Source organism: Perca fluviatilis, chromosome 5 (genome assembly GCF_010015445.1).
Source record: "Perca fluviatilis chromosome 5, GENO_Pfluv_1.0, whole genome shotgun sequence".
NCBI lineage: Eukaryota > Metazoa > Chordata > Actinopteri > Perciformes > Percidae > Perca > Perca fluviatilis.
In genome coordinates this window covers 23,612,665-23,629,317 of record NC_053116.1, presented here as the reverse complement: position 1 = coordinate 23,629,317, position 16,653 = coordinate 23,612,665, and the positions used below count along the sequence as shown (strand labels likewise).

Sequence of the window (16,653 nt, the reverse complement as noted above, 5' to 3'; positions counted from 1 at the left end):
TTCACTTTTGAATATATATATATATATGTATATGTGTATATATGTATATATATGTGTATATGTGTATATATGTGTATATATGTATATATGTGTATATATGTATATATGTGTGTATATATGTATATATGTGTATGTATATATATATATATATATATGTATATGTATGTATATGTGTGTGTGTATATATATATATGTGTGTGTGTGTATATATATGTGTGTGTGTGTGTGTATATATGTGTGCGTGTGTATATATATATATATGTATATGTGTGTGTGTATATGTCTCTTTAGCTGCTAAATGCTTCACTATGTTCACCAGATAGTCGCTTACTCTGTAGGTAGTGTACAGTGGACATCTGGAGCTTTTTTGCTAAAAACGACAGCCTGCAGCAGAGTGTCACATTCAGGTTTTAATTAGGGCAGGGTACCAAACTTCGTGTTTTTCTAAGTTACACACACACGTGTGTTGTATCTTTGGAGGCTTAACTACAGTGTGTGTGAAATAGGTTTAAAGGAGTTGAAAAAAAAAAAGATTTGTACCGTAATGTTGTAATTTCGTTTTGTTTAAATGGATTTTACAAAATTAGTATCGAAAAAGTATCATTCAGGAACTGGTATCAAAGTCACGGTATCGATATCGAAGGTTTTTGAAACGATACCAAGCCCAACTAATAATTCTCGGGATCTTCACATTGTTATTTGATACATTGACATTATAAAAATGATTGCCTACAGCCACTTCTACTTTAAGAGTAGAATTAGAATACAACAAAATAGAGATAAACTTGATTAATTTTTGCAGTTTTATTTCCAAATATAAATAAACACCTCAAACAAAAATGAAAAATTAAGCCACTGGTATCACTACAGTACTGTAGTGCTAGTAACATTAGCACCTTAAGGCAGTCAATTGAAGCCACATCTACTTGCCTTAATAATGTAGCGTAATAAAATAATAATCTACAACATTTACAAAAATATACATCCTTTACTATAACAAGCTCTGATGGAATGCTTTTTATAGCTTTAAATAAAGTAAAAAGAAATACAGAACAATAAGGAAACTGGACAGCATGTTAGAAAATACTTTAAATATTTAAAAAACGGGAGGTTCTTGCACTACATTTGAAACCTGTAGTGCAATTATATAATACATAAAAAGTAACATGTAAGCTACACTGTATATCCTCTCTGCTGTATTCTCTCTTGACTGCTACATATCAGACAGTTCGTTAGCCCGTTCCTCTTCATTCCTGCACTCATTATTCCTCTGGTTGACTACCCAACCTCTAACAATGCAGTTCATAGGATTTGATGGGGAATACCGTATGCAGCAGGAGCAACACAGGCTGTGCTAGTTTGCTTTTTATTATCCCAGTGATAGAGATCTGGTGTTTGCACACGTCCAGACAAGTGCCGGGCTATTGTTTTGTTTTATGACCATCTCTGCTGGGTTGCCATGGCACCAAGGCCTCTGGCCCCAAATTCTAATCCTGTCCAGTGTGTCGAAATTCCAGACGTTGGCTGAATCATTCCAGTATCACAGTCATACTCCCAAATGTTGTCATAGTCCATTTCCTGGTCATCTGGTTCTGTGGGTTCAAGGTACGAATGCTGATCTATAGGAGCGAGAGAAGATTCCCAGGCTTTTAGTTTCAAACAATGAAAGACAAACTTTGCCCTGACTGAATAAACTTGGACACAGTCCCAACATAGTATGGTGTGATTGGCCTTGTACCAACATATAGTCTTACTGTAAAACCGGTAGTGTAACATGCCAATACTACACCACCTTCATTTGTTATTCATGTACTCTAATTGTGTAGAAACATGCAACCTGTCAGATTAAATAATTAGCATGTTAGATTTAAGCTGTGAATCACAGTGAAATGCAATTACCAGGTCAATTCTAGTCACATTTTCAGTTGTGATAAAAGAGCCTGTAGATACATGTTTGACCCTGCACAGTTGTGTGCTGTCAATCACAATGCAGGAGTAAAGCCTGTCTGTGAAACAGTGTTCTCTTACACTGGGCTTTCCCCCACATGGGACATCTGCATAAATGGCATTTAGAGCTGCACTAAGCTCCATTTCATTGGCACTTCAATAAAGTAGCATTTAGCCTTCTGTCTACCTGCTGAAAGACCCAAGAGTTCAATCAATCCAAAGTGCATGCAGTGTTCAATTTAAGGTTTAATGGAGTGTGAGCAAAGTTCTTTGTCCTTGGTAGTATTTAGGAAGGCGGCTGCTAGTGAGGACTTTCATAACTCACACTTGTGAGGAAATATGATGCCGCAGTTTTATAGCTGTGTCTTGCAACAGTGCCCATTGTTTTTCAATAGAAATCTACTTTTAAAAAAAAATCTTTATTGGAATGATTGGAAGCATATAACCACTTATTATAAACTGGAGCTGTCAGCATTAACGCATTAATCGCTATGCGATTAAGGGCTGCGTTTTTAATCGCATTAATCGCATGCCGCCATTTATTAATTTATTTTCACTTCACTCGAGCCCTATTATAAACTGTTATATAACATACGTAGTTAACATACTACACACACAGGCACACTATACATAAACAGAGGAATGTTTGTCAGGTTTATGATTGCATGCCTTGAGTTCTTACCTGGTGAGTAGCCGTAAGGCACCTGAGAGGTGTTCCTCACAGAGCTCGACGGGAGGACAATCTATAAAAGATGTGAAAACAAAAGAAAGTTACTTCCCATAATCAGCTATGACAAACATTTTCTCATGTTCCCAAAAATATCGGTTTCATCTGTGGCACCTGTTCAAATATCTCCTGCAGAACAAGACGCACACTGCTATCATACAGTGCATTACTGTTGCACTTTGTACCACAGCATTCCAGAAACCAGAGTGTCCTGGGAGATGAGTATCTCTGTGTTTCTCACCTGCTCTTGCATTTGGCCTGGTGCAGGCAGCAGCTTTAGCCTCGACACAGCCTCGGCTCTCTGCTCTGCTTGGCTTTGAGGAGTCTCTATCTCCAGGCCCAGGGCCTGACCCTGGGGGTTGGTCAGGACCAGGCTTCTCCTGCAGCGCCTGCCCATGGGAGGGGTGCGGAGCTGGAAGGAGGAGGGTAGGAGCTGGGGGCCCTGCTCCTGATGGTGGCGGTGGTGCTGCTCAATTGGCTCTTGCCAGCTCTGCTGCTAAAGAACAAAGGGGCATGTGTCAAAGTAGGGAAGCTATAAACATGTAAAACAGGAGTTTAGATGGTTAACATTCAGGATAATTTCACTGTTCAAGTTCACTGTTTTTCCATATAATCAAAGGTAACTGAGCTGGTTTGAGGAGATTTAACCAAGAATAGTAAAACAAGTGATTAATAGATTTAGATTTAGCAATGATTAAATCTTACATGCATGTGAATAAGCCCCCTCACACTTGCTCCAAGTCTCTGCATTAACGGCTTAAGCTAAGTAAAAAAATAAGAAAGTATTTTTTTACTTAACGTGTGTGTGTATGTGTGTGTGTGTGTGGTGCACTGCTTGATATCAGACAGGCTGCACAGGTGTAAATTGAACCTATGGATCCAGTATCGTTGACCCACTTACCACTGGCCTGGCCTCATTCAGGGAGTAGATTTCAGGGCTGCAGGGCTCATCGTACAGGGGCGACAAAGGCTGTCTTGGGGCACACATGTCCGAGTGGCGCTGGGGGGCGTTTAGGGAGTAGTTCAGGGATGTCTGAGGGGTGCTCCAGCTGTTGGACTGATCACAAAAGATTCAAACAGTTAGTTTAAAATACCAAGCAATGACAGGAAAATCAATTGCCAATTTCCCCTCCGTCTTTCTGTCGCAATCTGTCTTTCTCTCTCACAGAATGCAATCATGAGTCACATCATAATAACCCACACTGTAGGATCAGATTACCAAATATAGATTTTGGACCAATGCTAGTCATGATCTGCAGCAGGGCTGGTGTGACAGCAATCTGTTGTCTTACAAATCTGCTTTCAGCTGTCAGTGTTGTGTATAAAAACTGAACTCCTAACTGCTATAGTAATGTAGGGATACCCCATCAAGTATAGTAAATGTTTTCTGTTTGGTGGCTTAAGTTTGGTTTATGAGCTGTAGTAGAGCTTTCTCTTTTTCCCCCAAGCACCATCAAAAAGATCAATCTTTCAACCTCAATTCTGCACTAATGCTTCTATTACCCTATTTGTTAACACCATATACATGACCCCTCTAAGCGGACTGCTTAGTGTGTCTATTTTAGTTACTGATCTCATGACATGTAAAATAAGTCAACAGCCTCCGGGGAAATATTTAGTTATCAAGTTAGATGCCAGACTGAATTACCTTGACAAGCGGGGCTTTCTCCAGCCGCTGTGGGCTGGCACGATGCAGGGCAGAGTAGGGTGTGCTGTAGACCTGAGACCTCACTGAGCTCTCAACAGGCTGGAGGTAGGAGCTGCGCTGAGGGGAAGAGTAGCGCAGTGACAAAGGTCGTAGGTCGCGCTCGGGCCTGGTGTGGGAAGACACGCTGTTGGTCCTGCTGCCCAGGCGGGTCGTCTCCGTCGAGGAGGGACGACTGGAGCTGTACTGTAGGGACAACAAACACACCCAGGGCACAAGTCAGCCAAGACTTGTGGCTTTTCAACACAGGTGGCATCAGGTATTATAAACTGTTTCTCCTCTCTACAGCATTAGTTTTATTCATCATTTTGTGTTTTTAGTAAACACAGTCGCCTGAATGTGAATTTATTTGGGAGAGCAGTGGTTCAGGTCAGGAGCTGAACAACAATCTTCTGGGCACTGAGCCCTTTCCACTTTAAGCTAATAGACCTTTTTCACGGCAGACATGTTGACATGTCATAGTAGGAAAAGCACAGGTGTATTCAAAACCATTACTGATGGCTGCATTCCACTTAGGAGAGGCCCTGGTATTGTGCATGCTGACTCACTGGAATAGCTTACTGGGACACTTGATGGAATTGAGCCATCGTTAAGCTTATCAATTTCAGCTATGCTTTTCCTACTATGACAAGTCAAACTGTCTGCTGTGAAAAAGGTCCATTGGATGGGCAGTAGGCCGGGGAAGTTTGGTCAAAAGTACTGATAATAAGTGCTTCAGTACTTCTTAAAGAGACTGAACTATACAAACAAACTTTTCACTGCTGAATCAACATGTGCCAAGGGACTCCCTCCCTACATCCAAAAGTTGCCATTTATGGGAAAGATTACTGGCTGTTTTGATTGTTTTTAATGGAAGGCCTGGGGATCGTCACCTGATCCTTTGTAACAGGAGGAGTGGTTTGGTCTCCAGACCTCCCTTAATAATTAACTTTTTAAAAGAAAGGTGTTGCTGCTCAGCTCCACCAGAACAAACACAAGGTTTTCTTTAGCAATATATAACTAACTACTAACCACATTTATATCTGTGCAAATATTGTAGTGTTGGTGTGCTTGCTTCAGTTTATTAGTTCAAGAACACTTGAACTTAAGAAGAAGCACACAGCTGACTTACACAGAGGGGTTCGGAGTATCCTGGGGAGAGAGGATTGTCATTATGAATGGGTAAGTGAAGGTTGTGGGGCCCACATTCACTCGGTGACTGACTGAACTTAAGGGAATCAGTGCGTCCATGGCTGTTTCCACTCCACCTATCAAACTGTGGAGCCTAGAGATAATAGGACAACTATTAATAGGACATTTTTTATAAAAATACAATATTTGACAAAGAACCAACTTTTTTCTTTTATTTAACTTCTATTGGACTGTTGACGTAGTATCAGTAATATTTGTAAATCATAAATCATATTCATGTTGAATGTACATTTACAAAAGAGGCAGGGCCATGATATCTGTCTTTATCACTTGTCTTCATACTTGAGTAGTGTAATTGTTGAAAGGAAGGATGGCGGGCCTTACCTCTCTGTTCGTCGGGGTGTAGATGATGTCATACACAGGGGGTGGGGGGCTGAGAACGGGCACGTCAGCACTCTTGAAATGCTGGATCCAGTCGCAGAACTCGGCCCTATCTAGACACGACACCACTATGGGGTTGATCAGCTTCCCTGGGAAGAGAGTTGGCGGGGACAAAGCCTGTCATTCGGTCCGTTCTCTCACTGGAATGTGCTATAGTCAGATTGTCATTCACTGGGGATAAAACCAGCTCATTCATGGTTACACTGTGACGCTAGCAGATATATGGAAAAGGCCACTTAGCGTTAAACATGCATAAGAATGTACACTCAGTTAAATCCCCTTAACATGTCTTTTCAAAAGCCAGTGTGCTAAAGACACTGCAGTAGAGCAGCTCACTGATTCAGTATATTTACCTTCGATCATAAAGGTGTTGGGCTTCACGTCTTGGCAGGGTGTGGTCACAGTAAACATGTTGAGTGGAAGTTTTCCCTGTAATCATAATGACTCTTTAACACAAATCTTTCATGCAAACACTTAATAAACTGTATGCACACACCCAGGATATGATTAATTTAGTAAAAGGTCAGTTTACTAGGTCAATAGTACCTTGTAGAAGAGCCTATCATTCTCCTCTGATAGGATGATCAGCGTAGATGGGTACATTACCAGCAGTCTGTCACTCTGTTCCTGTGCACACAAGATTACAGCCACTCATTATCTTTGTGTTTGTGCGTGTACTTGTTTCAATACAGTCATTTTTCCCTACATACTTTTTTCACCATTAAATCATTCTTGACTTTATGGTGTCAAAAGTCATCCTACGACAATAGGTAGACAACGATACATGTTAACATTTTTAAGGCAACGAGGGTTTATTTCCTTGTGGAGAAGTCAATTTCTCATTTGTGTGCAAGGTGAAAGGAAAATTATCAAGTCTGGCACAATAAAGTAAAAGTGAAACCTAAAGCAAAGCGAATTTAAAGTAATTGATCTACCTCTGGAATGTTTTCACGTTTTGATATTGTTCAAGAAGGAATGGCACCAAATACTTTATTCTGAAGTTAAGAAAACAAGCCCTGATAACTCCAGTTATTCTGACTGTGTAAAGATAAGACTATGAATAACACAAAGCTGAGAGGCAACCGTGAGACCTGGTGCAAACATTTATAAAAAAAAGAAATAAAAAAAAACTGTATTATCCTTTAATCCTCTGTTGAGAGGCACAGTTTGAATCCCAGTAAGATCTTCACTCAAACCAGTTAGTGGGGCATTTAAAGGTGCGGCAGACTGAGAGTTTATGTTTCCTCTCCCTCTGGGAGGGTGTGTCTGGACAGACAGCTGACATTCCAGCTGTGAGGTGAGTCGAGTCACTGCGTGAGCTGGGCAAATGCCTCTCACACACCCAGGCCCTAAATCTCACACACTTCAATAGGGCTGCCGCTGTTTCCCACAGTGAATTAATTACTGATATCCATGCAAGCCGTGTCATGACTACTGTTTTTATTGGCTGCTATCAGCATTATTTATTTGTGATTCGGTTCAGTCATATTGAGTCAAATAAAACAGTTGGTTGCAGGTGTCTGACACGGTCTTACACCTTGACAGGAAAATAAAGAAAATTGTGTTAAATCAGCAGGAGAGGTACCATTTTCCAAAATATGGACTACACCCTTTCCACTGACTCCTTTCATTGTATTGACGTAATGTGTGTGTTGCACAATTTTTAAAACTATGTGAGTCACCGGGATTTAGAACTGATGTTATCCTGCTTTTATTCATCATGTGAAAAATTCCCAGAGTATATATTTGTGTATATTTCCAGACAACAGCAGAGATAGCTTGTTTTACTTCTGTGTGACTGGTCATAGTGATTCACTCTTGATAAGCAGTAGTGATGTCTTACCTGACATGGCAGGTGCTGCAGTCGGACTTTAGTGACATAGGTGATGGTGCCAAGGCTGTCCCGCTGAGAGCCCTCCCACTCGTAGATGGGCTCTCTGTTTATGGAGTTCCTCAGTTCCTCTCTGCCCTCAGAAGTCTCGTCCTGGTTTAGCTATGATAGGTGCACGGGAGAATCATCAGCAAAGTAAATATGAACAGTGCTCTGCCCTACAGCAAATTTAAACATTGTTAAAGCTCCTAAGCTATAGGCTTATAAAAGCATCATCAGTTCAGTTTTCTTCTGTCTTGACACATCTAGGGTCATGTGTTTCATCAGCCATTTCCCCATCTGTGGGTGTGGAGTCAGCACTTTAGCCCTTTGCAGATGTGAGGGTTCGTTTAATATAGGCTGTGATGTGGTCAATGCCGCTCCCTAGTATCCAGGCCTCAGGGAGAGCCAGCAGTGATCTACTTGACTCATGAAATCTACACACTCCCTGTTTTTATCAGAAGTGGTTAAAGCCAAAGCCTTTTCCTGGCTAATCCACCAGGTGGATTAAAAGATGACCACACTCAAGTGCTTGTTTGAATTAGAAAAAAAAAAATGAAAGAGCCCATTTTCTGTAATGCAGCCTGATACAATGTAACAAAGGCTATTTGGAGCAAGGTATCATCAAAAAAGTGTTGTTAAACTTACTTTCACTCTGGTGAAGTTTTCGGGTGCAATTGGTGTGCCCCCATTGGCCTCAATGTTTTCTTTCAGCAGGCCAAACCATAGGTCCATTTCTTCTTGTTTGGCACAGTAGACGATGATGGGGTTAAGGCTGACACCTGGGAGGTGCAAAGGTCACAAGTTCAAAAAGGGAACGTGTCACCAAGGCTTCTTTTTCTGAGCCCTTTAAATTGACTAAAAAGGCTGAAAATATAAATACTTTGTATTTTTATCAGACATATCCATTGCATAGAACAAACAAGTGTGTGTGTGTGTGTGTGTGTGTGTGTGTGTGTGTGTGTGTGTGTGTGTGTGTGTGTGTGTGTGTGTGTGTGTGTGTGTGTGTGTGTGTGTGTGTGTGTGTGTGTGTGTGTGTGTGTGACAAAAGTGTCTGATAACATTATCAATCTCAGGATGTGACTTTTTTTCCGAAGACAGCGGTGTGGCGAGAGGAACACGACTTGAGAAAAAGGCGTTCAGGATGTCTGTTGTTTCAGAGTAGGCTACAGAAATCATTGGCTCCTGTTATCTAAACGTTTGTCAGTGCCATGGCTCAATATTTAAAAGATTTCGACAATGTGGATGAGGTCATTATAATTGGATGGCCCGTAATTATTTGAGCCTCATCCACATTGTCGAAACCATTTAAATATTGAGCCATGGCACTGACAAACTTTTATATAACAGGAGCCTATGATTTCTGTAGCCCTCTCCGAAACAACAGACATCCTGAACGCCTTTTTCTCGAGTTGCGTTCCATTCCCCACACCGCTGTCTTCGGACAAAAAGTCACGTCCTGAGATCGATAATGTTGTCAGACACTTTTAGTAACAATCTGAGCGGGTCAGTAGCCAAAAAAAAGCAAGACTACACAATTGTCCCATTAAGTTACATTGAAGCTTGTTTCGCGCCGGCCCGTCACTGCGATCCCGCTCATTACTGGACCAAATTCAAAGATTTTTGGTCAGATCAGTCTATTAGAAGCAAATGCATGGGGAAATGGGGTCCAGGTTGTAAAAAAAGGTAGATACACACCCATTATAAATGCAGAAAAATCCTGAAATGAACACTAAAATTAAACAGTGATTTCACAAAAACTATAAAAGATATCAAACTGCTGAGATATAGCCTAATAGCTGATGTTTTTGTGAATGGTTTAAAGGTTGTTTGGCATCTGTAGGTGAAAGTATGAAGGAGGTGAAAAATGTTGAAGTGGATGAGGATTTGAAACAGCATTCACACAATAAAGAACAGGATAACAATATAGTGAATGCTATTGAATAAATGTTAACACGTTTAATACGGAAAACCACATGTAAGACCTCTCGCGGAAGATCCCCCTTGACCTGCTTCGTTTGGCATTAAAAAATCAGAGCAGACTCTGCCTCCCACAAACTGCTTACACAGGAGGAATGAACAGGACCTGGGATGAAAAGAGCTGGAATCCTCCTCTATCAGTCCCACACATACCAGAGATAACCAGCAAAGATTGTTTCATTCGAACCCTATTGCTTTGTACTGTAATTGTCTGGAACCATAGACTGCTGACCGCTCCTTAATAAGCTGCCACTCTGGACTCATCTGTTGACTTTCTCTTGATCCCAGCTCTTAATTGTAGACCTTGACTCCCTTGAAAAGTTATGCTTTGAAAAGTTATGCTTTTCCACATTTCAGGCAATTAAGTTATGTGAAAAGTCTTGGGACTCAGAGCACATAATGAGACTCTCTCATTCAAACTTTCAGTAAGTTTACAGAGGTCATTAACTTTTGTTAAAAGTAATTAACTATCATTATACTTTCACAGCCACATTAACTCAAACCATGGGAAGGCTTCCGGGAATTTTTACAGACTTTCTCATGCTGCGTTTACTTCGTCACTCTCTAACTCACTAACACAACTAAAGCTGATTCATATTCTCAGCTCAGTGAGAGGAAGACGCATCTCATGTAGAGATTTCCTCTCTACATGAGATCTTTCACTTGACTCAGAATTTGGTCATGCTTCCTTTGCATGTTTCCTGTCAGTGATGCATCCTTTAAGCTAAATAATAAGCGTCACACTGAACAATGAAAACAACTGTAATACAATACCACAAAATAACAAGCTTGATCCGGGAAATTGCAAAGTCAAATATGAGAAAGCAACACCAAAGTGTGTCAATATTATGACAGCAGAGATGTGTTCAGATTTCAGTAAGATATTAAGGGTGAAGAAATATAAACACAGAAATCTTACACGCTTCATGACTGGGATTTTTATGAGTAATTTTACCTTAATCCCTGACTTCAAATTTTGTTGTTTCCCAGGCAAGGACCAAAGCCCTCTAGTCACTACAGCAGCTTATTTTTACTTAATGAAAAAAAGTCACGTTTCAGATTGGTTTTGTTAATTCAGTTTAAAAGCTAAGTGGCATTTACACATGGCATTAACCTGAGCAGTTTTAGGAATGTGCCATAGATTATATGCAGTGACAAGGCTAAGAGCGGTAGCTTGGCTTTTCTGCACGACAGCTGGGCTGACTGAAGTGCACCTGTTGTCTAACAAGCGGGGCTTTTAAGGCTGGTTTGGCCTCCTGACCAAGGGTGAAGGGGGCCCAGCTCTAGTTAGTCTAGGGGTTGAATGGAGGTGAAGCGGGCACCTTTGAATCACTGGAATGTGACAACATAGGAAATGCTGCAGCTTGAAAATAGTGTGTGGTTTCTTTCTGGTTTTATAAGTGAGAATAATTTTTACTTTGATCCATAACTGATTAGAAGGACAAACATAGCCAACCACCAGCAGGGGTTAAAATAGTGACAGATTAGAAGCATTAAATTGAAAGAAATATGAGCAAAAAGACCAGGACTTTAGCTCCAACTCTATTTTATCCTCTGTCTTCCTTTTATTGAATTTTGAAGTCAGCCTCTGCTGGATTAGCTGGATCCAGTCTGAGTGATTAATTTGCTAAATTCAACACAACCAATAAAACAAAAAAACTGATAATTACAACTTTCCAGGGCTTGGTGCCAACACCCACTTGTGTCCTTTTTAGTAAAGTCAAACTTACCGTTAATTTGAAAGGCGAATTCCTGGGGCTGGCTGTGGTTGCAGTTCTGTTGCAGGTTGCAGATGGTGAGTTCTTTCAATGGAAGAGTTCCCTGCACACAAAACAACAAAAAGCTTGATCACCATTCTTTGGACAGAAGAAACATTTTCTCATTCACACAAAAAGCAGTTTCTACAACATCTCCCTTGCTCTATTTGAGACAACTGTTAAGCTCTAAATTGTAACAAAGAATTGAATCACCTTAACGCTGAGGTCAGCCTTGTTAGTTGATGATGTATTCATGTCTGCCTGACATTTGCCGTCATCTATATTCTGACTAATACTGTATGCAGGTGCTTAGCTGTCCCTTTTTGACATGGGGTTTAATTCTCAACAGACAGTAAAATGATAATTTAGGGCTCATAATGCTTTATGAGACAGGTAAAGAAGCATCATCATACTTTCTGTTTACCAACACAAAGCTGGTTTACAGGGTACGTGTCAAAAGGTATGATGACATATTAAAACTATAACAATCAACCCTGAGATATTAGCTGATACTGCTGAACAATGGATTTGAAGGTAGGATTGTGATAATATTACCTGTGTTAAAAACATTTTTAAAAACTCACCTGGTATGTCAGTCCGGTTGTGTTGTTGGAGACAAAATGAAGGTGCGTCTGGAAGAGATCCAGGTAGCAGTCATGTACATCCTGCATAGATAATTGAAGTTAAAAGGTGAAACAGTTAGAGATACAGATGATAAAATGAGTCGTGTTTGTGAGAATGAATGTCTTGCAAGAAAACTACAATCCCTGTTTTACAGTATTATAAATACTCACATACAGTTCAGCAGCTGATTTTTACAGATTGTCACACTTTTAATTAGAAAACTAATTGGTAAAATCAGCTGGTTTGGTGTTGATTAAATGAAACTGCATGCACATAGGCACATGTCTGGAAGCCCATATTTTACTCTATTGTCTGTTCTGATGTTTGTCTCATATGCAGAATGAGATATGAGATTAATTATTCCTTAAATCCCTGCAAGGGGGTAATGTCTGATTATTTATTTTATATTAGAACATCTTGGTCTTGTGATTCAAGCACCAACAGGGAATGTTCTCACCACAAAATGCGACTTTTTTTACAGTAATCCTCTCTTTCTTTAATGACTCATGTATGGCTTCATTAGTAATTTCCTTCCTGTCTGATAGTATATTCTGTTATAATACAATGTGTTCTTTTGCCATCGTGACGACATTTATTCAATCAATCTTTTTCATTTTAGACAGCTATTGTGTCACAGCTCTGACAAATTGCAGTTCCCATAGTGTGGAGCCGGTGCATCCTCTATCAGTCTCTGGGATCAGAGGAACTCTCTCTACCCTGAGGTTTTATCTCAGAAATGTTTCACAACTACAGCAAAGGCGAGCATGTCCAAACACAGACTGCGGTCCGCTTTGTGGAGAACAGATTGGATTATTCACAGCCAGCCACCACTTCTATACCAGCAGCGAGTTTCAGTTTGTTTGGTGGCCGCAGAGCACCATCCTGTTGCTCTCCACCGGTTTTGTTTTGACACTCCTATTGGCTTCACACAGATGATTGTCATGATGTGTCATTGTAGGCTTGGTCATTGACCTCATTAACCACAATAAGGATTGTGCAGCGTTAGTTTTGTTTTTTTCTAAAGTTGCTTTCCTGATATTTCAACATATAGTCATTAAAAAGTCATTTCGTTCCACTCACCTGGCAGTGGAGGAAGCGGAAACGAACTTTGGAGCTGTGAATCATTCGTCCGTAATTCTTCACATTGATGCTGCTCTTCTTCCAGCCACTGGCCGGGTCATAAGGGAATGGAGGATCCCATTTTATGTTGTCGATCTTCTGCAGATCTTTATGGGACATTTCCTGCAACCGGTCATAATGTTGGTGAAGTTTAGACATGAATAAGCCAGTTAGACCTGCTGTTAAAATCACACGCAGGTTGACATTTATAGGCACTTATATAGATATAGATATAGCAGTTTTGTTTGGTACGCAGATGTTTAAATTTTATGCTATGACCATCTGCCAACTGATGGATTTTCTTACCTTTCTGGGGGTGACAGTGCACAGGATATTGATGATGCTGTTGGACTTCTCCTGTCCCTCTTGGGGGTAATTCTTACGAAACAGGCGACTGCTGCCAAAGAGAGAGGAAAACCATGTGTTACCACTCACTCTCCAATGTTCAGCATATATTCTATGTTTGCTATTCAGTTCATTTAAAGCAGTGTCAACAAGGAATATTTCCTGTTTATGGGAGTTCACTGTCGTCTACTGTTGTCAGATGGAGAGTTGACCTAAAAACAACAGTTGCATTTTAAATTCAGGTTCTGTGACTTATTTCTCTGTTTTTACTTTTTTTCCCATAGTAATCAAGTTCCACACTAAATCTTGAATCACTGACAGAGATTAAAAAAATTCACAGCAGATTAATGACTTTGAATCATGATTTGTGTCTCATGTCATATAAATTGACCGGAGGCCCTTTGTCTTCGCTCCATCAATGCCAGCCATTTAAATGATAAGAACAATCAGGTCTTGTGTTTCTGATAGCGAGAATATGCATAGGAAAATCAGCATTCAATGTCCTTCTTTGTTTTGCATGACCCTCATCTGTTACCATTAGTGTCACATCTTTGTGAGGAGGCTCCCTAACTGCAATGATAAGGCTGGGGTACTGCTTTTACAATCTAAGCCTGTAGTTAATCTGTTTATCTGCACATATGCTGTATGTGCCAGTGTCCTCAGAGCAACAACGCAGGCTTTTGTTTCCATGGTGGGAATCAAGGTCTGACTAATCAGGAAATCCATGTCCTGCAACAATCATTGATTAGTGTTGTTGTGAGTGATGCTATTCCACTACATTCATGTTTTACAAGGTATTCATGCACAAAGAAAAATATGAAAACCATGCACACTGATGCAATCCACAGTTGCAAAGTAAAGATGAATGTAGATAAGACAGGTAGCGGATGTGCATACCCAACAAGTCACTGCTGAGGCATTCAACCACTACTCATTCCTCTTCTCTGTGGGGAATACCTGAGCCTGGCCTTATACACCAACACAAAGAGTTAGTTGGGTACACAGGAAACTGGAACACTGAACGTATTGTCTATGCAATCGACCCAACTTTGAAGGTGTATCAATGTTCAAGCATAAGCCGTTGGGTTTCAGAAACACGTATTTTTGGGGGGTTGCTATGCCTCTGTTTTTATTTGAAAACCAAGAGCTACATGGCACATTTGACAAAACCAGACCCTGAATCATCAGAGCACAGAGAAGAAGACTGGAGCAGAGGCTAATTAGAATCAGATGTGGTGGTCCAGCAGAGTGGGCTGTACCAAAGGTGACAAGCCCAGGCATATAATCCTGGAGGATTAAAGAAAACTAGAACACCTACAACCAATGTCAGTCAGCCCCTGTATTCATGTTCAAAGCCTTCAGGTCAGATCACTACAAGCTATTAACTTATATATCAGGTGTCATACACCAGATGTTATCAGCTATTAACTATAATTGCTCACATGTGATCATGATAATGAATGGGGTCAGGTCCTGATTTTGGAGGGAAACTAGATTCACTAACAGCTGGCAGATTAGATGCAAAGAGGAGGCAAATGGTAACTGGATCATTTACACTGTTGGCCAGACGGGCACCGCTCAGGCACGACTCCGGGACTGTCCTGTATTACCATACGATCCTGACCCTGGACTCACTAATTTAACAACCTCTGTTTAACCCCAGTGCTCAAACCCTGAGAAAAACCAAGAATTCCTTCCAGCTGAAACGCAGAGTCTAAAATAAGAAACGGCAGCCGATGGGATGACCCACTGACACAAGTACAGTAAGAATACCTGGACAAGTTGTTCTTTTCTTACCTGTTTCTGCGTATGAAACTCTTGCTGGAGAATCTGAAGTTGTGCTGGGGGACACATGACATGCTGCTCCCCATGCTGCCGTGCTCTGTGGGGCTTGGAGCTGCTCTGAAGACAAACTGTACTCCTGTGATAGATGAGTGTAATCCAAGAGTGCGCTTCTTGCTGCAGTTAGACTTGTACTGAGAGAAGTGGGCAGGGTGAGGGCTGTATAATCAGGCCGGTGAGAGTGTGTCTGCTAAGAGGGGTGGAGTTTGGGGCTGTTTCACAGGCTGTGTGTGTGTGTGTGTGTGTGTGTGTGTGTGTGTGTGTGTGTGTGTGTGTGTGTGTTGTGCGCTGTGTGTGTGTGTGTGTGTGTGTGTGTGTGTGTGTGTGTGTGTGTGTGGTGAATAACCAGTTGGACTCGCACCTTCTGTGAGTTGCCTCATTGTCTGTTAATTCAATCCCAACAACAAAGACATGGGGTTCAGGGAGAAGTGTGCCATTTCACACCTTCCAGGAGCCATATGGAGCTATATTGTTGGGTCACCACTGCAATCAGTGGTCACTTAACACACTGGATGGTGAGTGTCAATCAAAAGGAAGATGGGTGCTTCCACTGGCATGCCTAGACATGAAAAATGCCTGCACACTTAAGTAGTCTATGTATTATTGTCCCAACACATCAGTATCATTTTGAAACTTAAGTATCTGGGAAGTGTATCTGTAGATGTTAAAAATAAACAAAAACATCTGAAATGCATCTGGTATCACATTGTTTTTCAAACAATGAATTTCTTGGTTCTGTCTTATGGAATATTTTCCTTTCATCACTTTTAAAGAGGTTGTCGGGATGGAAAGGGAGGATAGTTTAAACAGGACGTTTGTGTATTCAATGGCTCTAATTTTCATAAGGCAAGAGATGTATGCAAACATCTTGCCTTGTAAGAGTTTGTTCCTAAATGAGATACCCATCACCTATAAAAATGAAACTCACTCAAGCAAGCAAGCCTAAAATAAACTTTTCTTCCTCTGTTTTTAAATTTTCTTCTCAATGGATGTACAGTATAATGGAACAAGACATTCATTTTGATAATGCAGCCAAGATCGAATAAAGTTAATTGGGAAGCTAATCCTCTAACATAATTAAATTAGCTTTTTTACTTTGCCTTTTAGACCATTTAGGAATTAAGGTAATAATAATATGTTTAAGGTTGAAACACTCCTGACTCAA

The 16,653-nt window shown here is 40.7% G+C and overlaps 1 protein-coding gene across 3 annotated transcripts; it reads right to left on the bottom strand.

Moving 5' to 3' along the window:
• Positions 1 to 397: 397 nt before the first annotated feature.
• plekhn1 (pleckstrin homology domain containing, family N member 1) lies at positions 398 to 15,630 on the bottom strand. Of its 3 annotated transcripts, none has more exons than XM_039801910.1 (16): positions 15,444 to 15,630; positions 13,608 to 13,698; positions 13,263 to 13,424; positions 12,143 to 12,223; positions 11,532 to 11,622; positions 8,470 to 8,603; positions 7,795 to 7,944; positions 6,498 to 6,578; positions 6,305 to 6,380; positions 5,895 to 6,040; positions 5,491 to 5,643; positions 4,323 to 4,565; positions 3,576 to 3,731; positions 2,916 to 3,170; positions 2,630 to 2,690; positions 398 to 1,619 (listed from the first exon to the last, which is right to left on the bottom strand). In XM_039801910.1, the coding sequence occupies exons 1-16, from the start codon at positions 15,515 to 15,517 to the stop codon at positions 1,435 to 1,437; spliced, it is 2,139 nt and encodes a 712-aa protein (XP_039657844.1). In that variant the 5' UTR covers positions 15,518 to 15,630; the 3' UTR covers positions 398 to 1,434. The 3 variants fall into 3 exon arrangements, with proteins under 3 accessions (XP_039657844.1, XP_039657845.1, XP_039657846.1); XM_039801911.1 differs by having other exon boundaries at positions 2,916 to 3,167; XM_039801912.1 differs by having other exon boundaries at positions 13,608 to 13,695.
• Between the last annotated feature and the right edge of the window lie 1,023 nt (positions 15,631 to 16,653).

Coding starts and splice junctions, on each gene's coding strand:
- plekhn1 (XM_039801910.1), bottom strand. CDS start 15,517: ATGGGGAGCAGCATGTCATGTGTCCCCCAGCACAACTTCAGATTCTCC. Junction 13,699..15,443: donor AGTTTCATACGCAGAAACAG/GTAAGAAAAGAA, acceptor TCTCTTTGGCAG/CAGTCGCCTGTTTCGTAAGA. Junction 6,381..6,497: donor ATGATAGGCTCTTCTACAAG/GTACTATTGACC, acceptor TTATGATTACAG/GGAAAACTTCCACTCAACAT.